Below are 13622 nucleotides of genomic sequence, written 5' to 3'. Positions count from 1 at the left end.
AAAGACGTACCGCCATGTGATTTGGCGATTCCATACGAAGCCGCGTAGAAACTCAACATTTGGGTGAGATAGCAGTCAAGGGCTAACTTGTTATAGAATAAAAAAAACCCAATTCTCGTGCTACATTTTGTCCATTCAGTCTTAAGATTGCAATCCAAATGTTTGTGGCACAAAAACACAAGATTGTGGCATTTGCCACTAATCCCTATGTCATCCCTGTGCTGTCAGGGGCGAGTGCCACTGCCAAAGTTATTTCCAGTACCCCGGGAAACTTTAGAATCATCATCATTATCAGCCTATTTTATATACCCATAGGTCAGGCCTACTTCCTCAGAGGAAAGCTCTTAGTGTTTGTCAGATAGCATGGGTACGGTGACAGTTGCCTTATGATGTCCATAATACGTAGGTACTATTATCGCGAAACGCGGCCAATTTTCAAGAGCGAAACCAACTGTCACCCGCACCGCGCTATACGAAAGGAACTGTAGTGCCTCAAAAGGTTTTAAATATTATAAAGGAGTGATAAAGAAAACACCATTTAACATCTTTTTTTTATTAGGGTAAATTTATAGTCTGACCAGAAATATAATTTAATGGATTGAGAGTGCCACACGTATTATTTAGCAATCGGAGCTTAGTATGTATGGAGTGTAGAGGTAAGGAGAATCTGAGTATATAAATAAGAGTCTGTCTAAATGCGTTAAAGAACGACACTTTAGAATCAGGGTAAATTAAATAATTAACTACTTCAGTCAAATGATATTATATTTTTTGACTCTGCGTATTTTAATTTCTACATTTATTCCTATTTTCACATTCCATTCTAGAAGGTTTTGTGAAATATTAGTATCCTGCTGGGCACTTTTTCAACATAGGTTCTACCTACCCTCCTTATGTTAATGGAATAAATTAGTTCCTTTTTTATCCGCAATATGGCAAGTTGTCTTATTTTTCTGGTCAGGCTATATCAGGTCAGGCCTTTTGCATCCTGTATCTACAACTACACATTCAGTATATCTTGTTAACTAGACACATAGAATTTTTGAAAAACATTTAAATTTCGAATAAAACAGCTACAAGTAATAAAATTTAAATAGTCGTCCTATCTCACGGATTAGATGCTTAGGTACCTACATTTGCAACTCGGTAGATTGTTGATTGAAGATATTGGGATTTATTTTGTGTGGGTAAGCACGAACACTGTTTCCACACTAGGTACCATTACTGACACTTGTTGGTGAAATAGGATGACTATTAACAATATTAAATCTACCTACATTTGGAATATGTTTATAAGTAGGTATATAAAAGGAGATGGTCCATTTCAGACCAGGTCTATGTACTATATGCCAGTAAATTTAAAAAATAAAGCGATTTTGATTAATTACAAAATCAAGACCGGGAGACGCAGCAGAAAAAGCCGAAACCGGTAAGTGGCACAAGTTTACCTCTTGTTCGGTTTGGAGTAAATAACTTATATTTTTACATATTTCTTTCTTTTGTCGTGGAGAATCTTAGACCATAAGTCGCAGTGCCAAAAACTCGACTGCTGACGGAAGAGCTGGCTCATTTTTTGCCTGGATCAGCCTGGCTGTCCAACACGTAAAGTATTCTCGCCACGAAGTGGAGATAAAAGAGAATACTTAAATTTATTTAAAGAAAAAATTACAACAATGCACAAAAATAGTTGAAAATGTTATGATTATTTATTTACGTATCAGTACAAACACCAGGCCTCACAATTTTGGACCTTCTCCTTTAAAGTTGATTGCAAACCGTCGCAATACTCGAGTGAGCGAACAACAGAGTTAAAACCCCGATTTTTTAGTTGTGTAATAGTTCATGCTTTGAATTGGCCGACAGCGTCGTCTCAGGACAAGTCCAGAAGCTCTGCCAGACATGACCAAGATAAAACGTATGGAGAATAAACGACTCTTTAAGAAAGGGAAAATAAAAGTTTCCTGTGATCCTCTGTCTCAGCCTCAGAGACATGTTATGATTATTTTTTTCAGATAGACTAAGTGCTGTAGGCTTCTTTGGTCAGCTCGGTCAAAGGGTCAGCAGCGTCACCGGGTGTTATGCGCGAGCGCAGAAGCATCGCCTGATGGGTCCAAAGGCAGAAGCAGAAGAGATGGGCGGAACGACTCTAAGAGCCTCTCTTCTGGGACTCTGACTCGGAAGACTGTTTTGGTCTGAGTGTATCAGTCCGGGCGCTCATGACGAAGATGACGCGATAACGTCAGAAATTGAAGAGGTCGTCGCGGCAGAGGCAGGCCTCGAAAAGCATGTGAGAAACAATGAGCTACAGCAAAGATGGATACGGGAACATATAATACGCGCTTGCTTATCCAAGGTGTCCCATGTTAGGTGCAGGTGTTTAATCGACATGACATTTGGGATTTTTTTATATGGATCAATTTCCATTTGCTTTTTCAATTAACTTTCTACAAATAAATGTCATTTTAATAATGTTTATAACCTTATGATGAAGCACATGCCTATTATATTTGGTGCTTGATTCGCCCACGTTGATGATATAAAAAACAAGTTTTGACAGTAACCATAATTTCTATTGCCTTTTTGTGGACTGCAACGGTGTGCTCCCAACTTTTCAGTATCGATACTTACTTATAAAGTCTACTTAAATTTAAATAATGAACGACTTAAAAATAGTGTACACTACAATAATGCTCGTTGTAAACTGCATTTCAATTTAAATCAATCCACTATTTAAAAGAAATGATTTTATTAAGTAAAATCGATTATGCGTCTCTATACGAAAGTACTAGAGAACACACGTACTCGGTTAACTGATTTAAAAAGTGGCCATGGCTTTTTATTAGCAGCAATTTGCGATTGCTCTCAGCGATAACTTCCTAATTCCGAAGTCATGACCCTGCTATTAAAGAAAACATTAATTTCTTACAATGTTAAAACTCAGTACATTCAATGACATTTAATTTATATAGTATTTGTATACCTACTTATATTTATTATAAGATTAATAGACACATATAAAATATATTTGTGTAAACGCTCATTTGAAAAGGTAATTTTTTAATATCTTTTTTAAATACATAATTAAGTAGCTGCTTTTACGAAACATAAAACAAGTACAAAGTCCTGTCTGCAGTTCAACTTTAAAGTACATAATTATATTTCATTAATATAAAAAGCAAATAATTATAAATCGTATAAATTCATTTACAAGTCAGGTAAAAATAAGGTACCTAGGTATCTTGGAATTACAAAAACGATATATTTTATTTAAGTATTTGTTTACTTTCCCACTATTTAAGTTACAATATAGATATCGTCATTTCATTTTTAGAATATGGTACAGTCATCAATATACTAGGCATTTTTCATAAAATAATCCACTTGTGTAGACAGATATGCTTGGCTTAAATAATGCATTGATGATATGTGTTTTGATGTAATACAATAAATAAATTACTCATCAATCTATTTCGTACAATTTCGAATAAAAAATAAAAGGTATACATTATATGAAACGAAATTTAAATCCATCAATGATATTCGAAGGTGTAATGAAAAATGGTCATAGAGAGCTTTTGAAAATGACGTTGTTAGGAACCTAAATAATTAATTTTTCCCTTTTGACTTTCTAAGTTATTTTCTTTGAATTCATTATTTTTATAAAGTTAGTCTAGAATCCGAGAAACATTTTTACAATTCATTACCTACGAACAAGCTATTTTTTTGTGAAAAGCTTTGTCTTTACGTCATCAACTCTCAAGTTTGGTTGCTAACAGGGTTGATTTCTTTACAGAGGGCCTAGTGGCAGTATGATACTGTTACTATCGCGTTAACGTAAACGCGAATTTCGAAGGAATCGAAACAGCGCCATGTAGTGGCACTACTGCGCAACAATTTCAATTCCATATAAATTCTCGTTTACGTTATCACGATAGTAACAGTATGAAAATATTGAAAAACCTCGCACTAGGCACACTGATTTATTGTTTTACTGTCAAACAAATTACGTGATATTTTGTTATTTATTCACATACATTTTAACCATCCCTGCTACCCTGTTAGCTACCATCATATAGAATTTTTGTACAAAAAAAAAGTTGGGCGTCTTAACAAAATTAAGCTACTTACAAACAATTAACTTAATGGTGCTTAATCTCTTGTAGAAATGTTCCCCGAATAGACTATGTTAATATAAAAATAAATCATTTAATTAGTGTCAAAGAGGTTAAGATGAAATTACGTAGGCGTTATACAATGAAATAAAAAGCTCACGTATGAAAAGTAGGTAATGGAAAATTATATGTATTCAGTTTTAAACAGTGAATAAGTATAAACAAATTTGTTACATTAATGGCACAGTGTACAGCTCTTCAGCTCTGCTGTCCTATTACGAAACATCGTCACAGTTTTTTTTTAAATTGGCAATGTCTTTAGAATCACACAGGTCAGGTCCATTTTTTACCCGTAACGGGTAAAAAATACTTTACTAACTATGAGCAAAGCTAATAAAAATACTTTACTAACTATTAAAAACCGTTATAATTATTGAGTTTATTAACTCAGTTAATATATTTTTATTTTATTAATTATATATATTTTTAAATATTACAAACAGTGCCGCCCCCTCTTCAATTATTTGGAAAGACTGTTAGGAGTGGGTACGATAATAGTCTTTTCTTTAAAAAAATTCGTTGTGTGTAAAGACCCACGCCAGTGGCGTGCAAAAGACCTTTAACTAGGGTAGGCATTACACGTATAAGTTCTCTTCTCCAATACAGTGGTATAATGAGCCCTGAGGGTAGGCAAAGCGTTAATGCATCTATAAGGTGGTCAAAAATACCCATTGTAGGTTAAGTGAATAAAGAAACTTCATTTTTTTAAATTTGGTATTGTCACCGTGATCGAGTTTCGTAATACAACAGCTGATGTATTTTCATTAATAATAATCTGTTATGTACCTACAAAGTAACATAGGTTGAGGTTATATGCCTATGTTCATCAAACTGCTTTTTTGTTAAAAATTTAAATCATAAAATTAATATAATATTCTTTAACTTAAACTATAAACATATGTACAAATACATAATTATAATGAAATATTTACATTTTACATGGCAAACGAGAGTTTGGTTGATATTAAATAAAAACTATACACTATGTAGTACGTGGTTTCGTGGTTTGTAAAACTTTTGAGCGTCATTTTCTCAGGGATTAATAAATTTATAACAAGCGTCAATTTTGCTTTACAATAGTGCGTTAATCAGAAATCAGTCTTACAATGGCATTGCATCCATGAATGCAATACATGACCACAGCTTCAAGTATTTTGGCACTCTGTTTTCATAATTGTACCTATCAATTATTTGATAGTATTATTATTATTACTTAATAATATTACACAAAAAATAAAAAGTAGAAATCTTTTTTTAATTAAGTAGTTAAACCATTGAAGGGTGCAAAGTTGGTTATTTCGTGAATGTAATTGTGGAACAAAATATTGAATATTGAATATACATCGTTGCATAAATGATTTTTAGTAGGTACCTCAATTTTTGACGGCTTTGTTATGACGTCATTAAAAATTAAAAATAGTTAATAAAACATGAGCCAGTCATGCGTCGACCGTCAACAATTCGGACGACTCTCGTGATAAGTTGTAGGTAGATTGGTACCTTTACTTTGGACGCTTTTTATAATAATTTATTAGTCCCTTATTTGTGCAAGTAGAAGTAGTGCTCTTTGACTATAATTATAAAATAATATGTTAAAAAAAAATCTTATATGTAATTACAAAATGTCTTTTGTTGCTTTGCTATAACTTATATTTATCATAGCAACCACGTTTTGTTTCGCATTGAATTTTTGTCTGTGTGGTCGTTATTTTTATATTTCGTACAAACTGTAGCTATTATTGTTGGGAACAACAATTTTTTACGAATAAAAATCAAATAGGTAATTTGTCCTCAAATTGGCAAGATCGCACAATACATTTAGAATATGCAATTAAGTAGGTACCAATTAAACATAAAACAGTATTAGGTATCACGTACGACGATATAAACGGCATTCAAATCAGTTGCGTAGTTTGAAAAAAAAAAACTATGCAAATAAACAGATAACGTGTTGTAATTTATTAATACTAAGTTTTTATATATCTAACACCAATAATGTATGATATTGTTTTTTTTTTTTTGAAGATTATTTTTTCATCATTTTTTTATTTATTAGCCGATGTACGTCCACAGCTGAATATAGGCCTCTTTCAAGGAGTTGCAGATTCCAGCGACTCCCTGCAACCCGCTTGATATCCAGCTAGAGCAGGATTAACCAACACTAAGCTGTAAGGTGCTTGGTCAACATTTCTTGGAATCCCAACTCCAATGGCTTAGCGAACTATGTGTCCATCGCCACTATAGCTTTGCGACTGGCTGAACAATATCCCTTTGTTCTTCTGCGGATCTCTTCATTTCTGATTCGATCACGCAGAGTTACACCGAGCATAGTTCGCTACATAGCGCGCCTAGAGATTTTGAGCCTTCTTATGAGGACCTTAGTATGTTCTGCCCAAATATCTCGTTTAAAAAGTGCAATTAGTTAAATATAATTTTAATACATCGACTACATGTAAGAGGTATAACACATTCCTCTTAAGACCAAATTAATGTGTAAACACCAATGTACTTACTTTATTAATACATCAAAAAAGACTTCTAAAGTCTTCTAAATAGACATATAAGAGGTTAATACATTCCTCTAGACCAATTCATTCGACATAGTTACGACGGTAGGACCTACAATGGATTTGTTGAAAATAACGTAACACAGACATTTCGGTTTCTGGAACTAAATTCACATAAGTGTATGTGTTTAAATGCAAGATATAATATCTTTACAGTGCAGTAACATTGACTATCATTTTCGATATAAGTTACTTTGAGCCGAATAGCTACTAAAATTTTCAGTGTATCGTAATTATCAAACTAATTATCACAGTTATAAAAACTAAAATAACGTTCACTTAAAAATATTCTTTCGGGAAAAACGTAAACATAGCCTTTCTTAAACTAAATTAATAAATAACTTAATATTTCCAAAGTGCTTCTCTATACAAGCACCTGAAAAGATTTGTTTTTTACAATATTATAGCTTTATAACAAATTATCTTTTTTACAATAATTAAGTAATCAGAAGTAATAACAAAAATTGCGTAACTATAGATATCTAGTAAAAACGATAATTTTTATTTTAATTAAAAGTTTGTCAACAAGCTAAAAACACTAGCCATCGCAAAAATGGCACTTTTTAAGTAAAACAGTCATAAATTGGGAAATTATAACGTACATAATTATCTCGAACACCGTTGGCACTATGTCGGTGTAGTTGTTTCGTCGCTGCCGAAGACAATGCCTCGCTGTACCTCGCCTTAGTCGCCGAGGTCGCTGAGGTTGTTCTGGCACTTTCTTACACTGTGGTCTCGTCTCGTCGCAGGGGTTGCAGTTCCCGCTGCAAATCATTGTAGTATTCGTGATCGGACATCGACTCCTCTTCGACGGATCGTTGCGGCACATACGTCCTCGGGCCCGGCTGTGGAGGCGACGGCTCAGCACTGCCCGCGCAAGTGCTCACAGACTCCACCGCAACTGGCTCCGTAGGTATTCCGATCGTTTGCGGAGGCACCTCTTGATCCGACATCAAATACTCGGGATTATCTACACATCGTTTCGATGCTACGAATCCGCTATAACCTGCCTCCTGTCCTTCTCCGCCTTCGCCAATCAAATCCATGTAAGTTGAAGCATTTTGCTTGTGCTGTGGCGAAGGCATCAGATAGTCGTCTTCATCCAACGGCAAGTTCAACTTCAAGTCGCCTACTTGCGCTTCTCTGACTCTAGACATGCTGTCGAACCTGTTCTCCAAGACATCCGTTCTGACCTTCATTGGGTCACTGCAGTATCGGGAGCTGGCAGTATCAGATGCGCACACGCCGTTGTTGTAGTAGTGCCTGAGTTCCATGCTATCTGGACTTACTGATGAGTTGTATCTCATGAGATCGGAGTCCCAATTGCCAGCCCTGGTTCTGTCGATTATGATACCTTCTTGACCACTTATGTTGTTTACCCATGATGAAGTAGCAGCGGGTTTGAATGTAGTCATTTGCATATTTTCATGTCCAGGCGTGACTGAAGTGTTGGTCGTCAATGTCACGGGGGACTCGTTGGTCTTTGGTTGTAGATATTCATCCGCTTCTACCAATGGTTCGGGACCATCCATGGCTGAAGACAAACTCCTTATCATTTCCTTTTCATCCTGAAATGCATACATTGCTTTATTAATAAGTTACCTACGCACAAATATATTTTTGTGGATGTAGGCCTCTAACATGGACATCCAAACACCACGGTCTCGAGCCGCCATTGTCTAGCGGCTCCCGGCAATCCACTTGAACTCCTTCCATCCTTAACCTTAAGTCCTATAATTAACTGAATTTAAGATCTTTGGTAAAACTTTATCTCGTTATATTTCGTTTATTTTAACTAAAATAACTAATTATTTATGCATACATAATATATCTAAATATAAAATTGAAAAATACCTGAGTTGAATAGGATGGGAGTCGCATAAACTTGTCACCGGGAATGACTAGGTATCGTCCTGGGTCACGAGCCATTTCAGCAAATCTGTCTGCCAGCTGCTTGAAGGTTGGTCGGCTGTCTGCGTCTAACATCCAGCAAGAAACCATCACGCAATAAATGTCAAGAGTACAGATACTAGGTTGGGATAATTTCAACCCATTCTCAATCAGTTCGGGTACATTTCTCGCTGAAATGTTTGCATACGGCCTCGCACCATAACTCAAAATCTCCCAAATGGTAACACCGAATGCCCAGACGTCACTCTTGTGTGTAAATATTCTGTGCTGTACGCACTCCAATGCCAGCCACTTAATGGGCATTTTCCCACCAGCTGCCTTGTATTCATCTTCATTGATATCCAATAGTTTAGCTAAACCAAAATCTGTTATCTTCACACAATTTGGAGTTTGCACAAGTACATTGCGAGCAGCCAGGTCCCTGTGTACCAATCTTTTCTCCTCCAAATAGGCCATACCACGCGCAATTTGGGTACACCAATTCAAAAAAGCCTTCGATCCTATTTTCTCCTTGTGAGTCCTGACATAGTCCAAGAGACATCCAAGGGGCATGAGTTGTGTAATTAGCATCATCTGGTTAGTCAAGCAAACTGCAAGTAGTTGCAGTAAATTCGGATGTTCAACACTGGCCATTATGTAGGCTTCCTCTAGAAATTCTTTGCTAGTATTAGCACCGCTTCCTTCTTTTAACACTTTAATAGCAACGGGAATCTTAACATTTTCACCTTCGGGAACCCAGACACCTTTGTAGACTTTACCAAATGCACCAAAACCGAGCATTCCTCCTCTTCGGAGTTCTGCTTCCTTGATGATCCTCAGTTTTGCTAAATTTGGTTTCACATTTGTTGGTCTGAGTGGTTCGTTGTCTTCACAACCAGTTAGAACCCTTGTCATTTTTACAGCTTCCTTCTTTGCTTTAGCTTTTTGTCGGCATGTGTACCCGATTATACCCAAGATAACTAAAATGATGAAAGCAAACACGAGTATCACTACTAAAACTATAGGAATTTTAGCAGTAGCCATGTAAGGAATGCCGCTTGCTGATGATGAGCAGTACGGTTCATCTATTGTATTCTGAAGCTGTTCATCAAAGTAAATTTTGTGTGGCAAGTCGCTTGGGCAATTCGAAGTGCAATTGAAAGTTATTTCCGAGAGGTATACTTTCATATTCTGACATTTAATGCAGTCTTTTGAAGTGGGTCCGGTGCATCCTTTACATTCGTGATGACATGGCGTACAGAGACGGTTGACTTTGTCGGTGAAATGGTCGCCTGGGCATTCATCTTGACATTGATCGTTTTTCTTAAAACCATTACACACTTTGCATACTTGTTCATGAAAACCGAATCCAACGCATTGCTTACACAGTGGATGACATTTTCTGCAAACCACTCTCACTTTTCCTTCTAACAGCTTGACATTACCAACCCACTCGTTGTAATATCCATCTGGACATGTTTCGTTTTCTTTGAGGCAGCTTTCAACTGTGGCTTCTACGCTAATGATGGCCTTTTTGCAAGAATTACAAGCATCTTTGCCGACGGTATTGTTTGGTCCAGTGCATCCGTTGAAACAATTTGGGTGGCAGGGTAGGCAGGTGCCATTCACTGAGACGTATCTGGAGTCAGGACATGCCGCCATGCAGTTAGGTCCATCACGCACATGCTTGCAGCGAGTACAGTTGGCTCTGGTGGGCCCGGTGCAGCCGTCAGCACACTCCTCGTGACATTTGTTACACGTCTTAGGCCCAGTCGTGTATAATCTGTAATAAATTTGAAAAACACCAGTTAAGTTTCAAACATTCTATTTAAATATTATAAGGTCTAAATAATTTATTATGAAGCACGGCTAAGACTCACGTGATATAACGTCGGAGTATGTTTGGATCGTGCCGCGCTGCAAGAACCAGCTCATGACTAAGGGCCCCGTATGGGTTCGAAACTTGTCGGGAATACTCTTTTGTATCACGTGAGTTTTAGTCGTGCTTCATAATAAATTAATATGAATAACACTCACGATAGTTAAAATTCTAAAATAGGTCTAAATAAAGTTATATTAATATAAAATGTTACCAATTTATCCATCGATGTAATACGAGTATGAGAATGAGTGTTCGTATTTAAATATTTTTGTGAATTTCGGTTCATGTGAACTAAACACAAATAGAGTTTAAACATAAAAACTATATTCTCATTCATATTTTATATATCTTCAATGTTATAAGTAGTTTAAACTAACGCTGTAGCTTTCAGATAAAATATTTAAATGGTCAAAAGTAAAATAATAATCAAATATACTAACCCATCTTCAAGCGAACAATTCTGAATGCATGTTTCTTCTAGGATAAAGTTCTCGCACGAGAGGCATTGATCGGGCCCTGGGCCCCAGCAGCCATCAGCTGAACATTCAGGATCACAAACCAGATTTTGTTTTTCTGTTATGAGAATGAAAACATATGACAAATACACGTTACACATTTGAGTAAAATAAAAGTAAATCGCTTGGCAATAAAACAAATATTTAAATTTCTTCAGCTATTAATAGGGTTAGTAAGTATTTAAAAGTTATAAAATTCAATTCAAGTCGCTTGCAAATTGTATACATAAAATATAAATCAAAGTTCAAAACAAAAAAGAAAAGATGAAAGAAAACCTATCTGAATCAAAATGAAACCAAAATAGAACTTTATTGCATTAAAATCATCAAGAAAATTGCTCAAAATTTAAATAATTTCAGTCGCAAAGGCATTTATTAAAGTAAAATGAGGATCCCCATAACTCAGAAGCGCATAGCAATAACTCACCACAAGTTCTTTGGTCGGCATTCTTTTGGATTATTTGCTTGTGGTCTTTAGACTTCACAAGTTTGTTCCATGCAATATTTTCAGCAAAACAGAGATTGCGATTTTCCATAATAGCAATGGCACCTGATTTCACTCTTTTCAATGATTTCAATCCAAGTGATCTGAGCGACGTTTTGACAATGTAAAGAGATGCGAACAAATTCTCAACTACTTGGCGCCCTCCAATCACTTCTAGATTTCTAAAGTAGGAAAGACTAGTGAAGTTCGGGTGGTGCGCCTGCACATTCAGATAGCCGGTCACCTCCGTTACAGTGCTGAAAACTTCCAGTGCGTCGGGTTCCATTTTTGAATAACGTTCGCCAAAAGAGTAATCCGGGTTAACGTGTTGGAAACCTGTGAAGGTCATCTCCAATATTTCAATCGATCCATCAATGATTGTGCAATCCTTGAAGCTTTCTATATTACCAGAGTGAATCGGTTTTTCAACGCGGCATTTCTTGGGACATGTGACATTGCATGGGATACACTCGCCGTTCACATCGGTCTTGTTAGGAGGGCAGCTCCTCACGCAAGCTCCGTTGTCTTTCAACAAATGTTCAGGGCAGTTACGGACGCAGGTTGCACCGTACGCGTACTTTCCGTTTGGATTTGGGTCCCAGGAATAAGTCGTCGGGTTGTATATCTGCATGGAAGGGCATTCTTGCGAACACGTTCCCTCGTCGTAGAAGTTCCGACAAGCCAGGCATTGGCTGGGCAAGGGGCCTGTGCAGCCGCCTGCGCAGAACGTGTTACAACAATCCCTCGGATTCGGCCCAAAGCATCTTCCTTGATCACATTGTGGACTACAGTTGGTTTTCGAAAACTTTTGGCAGTTATGTGGGCCTTCTCCCCAGCAACCGGCTTCGCAGGTCGGATGGCATCCGGGGCACTCTCGCTCGGGTACGTTGAACGTGTAAACAAAAACGTACGAAGCATTCACCCCCGTAATTATTTCATCCCAGTTTATTGTTTTCACGTGGCAAAGGTTGTAGTTGTTGTATATGCCGACACTGCCACGTAACACGTCACGCAAGGCGGGTAGCTCGAGGGTAAACGCCGAAGACATAGTGACCAAAAGTGCAAACTCTTCTTCTCTAACTTTGAGCTTGAACAGCGTCCGTCCGCGAATGATTTGTAGGTGGGGAAGCCTGATGTTTTCAACTTGCACGTAAGCAATCAAAACGTAGCCAGTCACTTCCCTGATATGTTCGAGGAAGGAAAGATCCATGGATTTGTTTTCAAGCCATGTGAGCTCGAGGTTGCCGTCGACATAGGTGCAGTTCGTGAAGCGATCACGAAGGTTCCTGTAGTGAGTGTCGCGGTTCGAAGGCACCGACATCCGCCCATTGGTGCCGATGCAAACTGGAAAGAAAGAAAACAAAACTTTAATATAATTTAGACAAGAATATACGAGTATTGCAATGGAAACTCATAAATATCTGAATATTATCAATGAGAATATCATATTCGGCTTCGAATGTGGGCAGCACTGATAATTTTCTATACTTTGTGATAGTGACGTAATCGACTGACGAATATGCAGATGGAAGGTTGCTAAAGCTGCCTTATAAATCGCACACATTATAAAGTCTATAACTTCCAAGAACTGACTTTGATACACAGTTCGACCTATTTTCTGCCCTATTTAACGGCTATATATTTTATTAAATATTTCTCTGCAGCTGTCACAAAAATCTTTCAACTTATATAAAAAAAAAAACACCAAAGCCTTTTCAAATTAAATACAGTAACCTATACTCATGTCTATACTAGTGGGTCGTTGAAATACGCTGATTATGATATTGTAGATATAAAGACAACAGAAGAAGGGCACAATCTAACCCTAAAATCTTTGTGAAAAATTGTCTACAATAATCAAATTACATTTAAGTTATTAGGTTAACATAAAAAAAAACTTTAAATATTTTGTAGGTAATAGTTAAATAGGAGTGAAAAATTACGAAACGAAACAACAACAATGTTATAATTCGAACAATTATAACTGGTAGGCGGCGGCGAGGCTGTGGCAGAGAGAGCGGCGGCGTGTAGGCGGGCTGGTTGGTCTCAGCCTCCCTACTACGAGTACGATGTACGCGCAACACCGCTATTTGCGATTCAACTATGAAAATA

The 13622-nt window shown here is 37.0% G+C and overlaps 1 protein-coding gene across 2 annotated transcripts in view; it reads right to left on the bottom strand.

Moving 5' to 3' along the window:
- Nucleotides 1–537: 537 nt before the first annotated feature.
- The window catches only part of LOC112045731 (epidermal growth factor receptor), a 176565-nt gene continuing 163480 nt past the window's right edge, over nt 538–13622 (bottom strand). For both annotated transcript variants that reach the window (XM_052890842.1, XM_024082033.2), the window contains exons 2-5: nt 11454–12854; nt 10952–11084; nt 8594–10412; nt 538–8307 (exon numbers count right to left, since the gene is read on the bottom strand). In XM_052890842.1, the coding sequence (XP_052746802.1) occupies nt 7462–8307; nt 8594–10412; nt 10952–11084; nt 11454–12854 (4199 nt within the window). In that variant the 3' untranslated portion in view covers nt 538–7461. The remainder of the gene's footprint in view (nt 8308–8593; nt 10413–10951; nt 11085–11453; nt 12855–13622) is intronic.

This window comes from Bicyclus anynana, chromosome Z (genome assembly GCF_947172395.1).
Source record: "Bicyclus anynana chromosome Z, ilBicAnyn1.1, whole genome shotgun sequence".
NCBI lineage: Eukaryota > Metazoa > Arthropoda > Insecta > Lepidoptera > Nymphalidae > Bicyclus > Bicyclus anynana.
The sequence above is the reverse complement of the archived record's forward strand: the minus strand, read 5'-3'. Positions and strand labels throughout refer to the sequence as shown.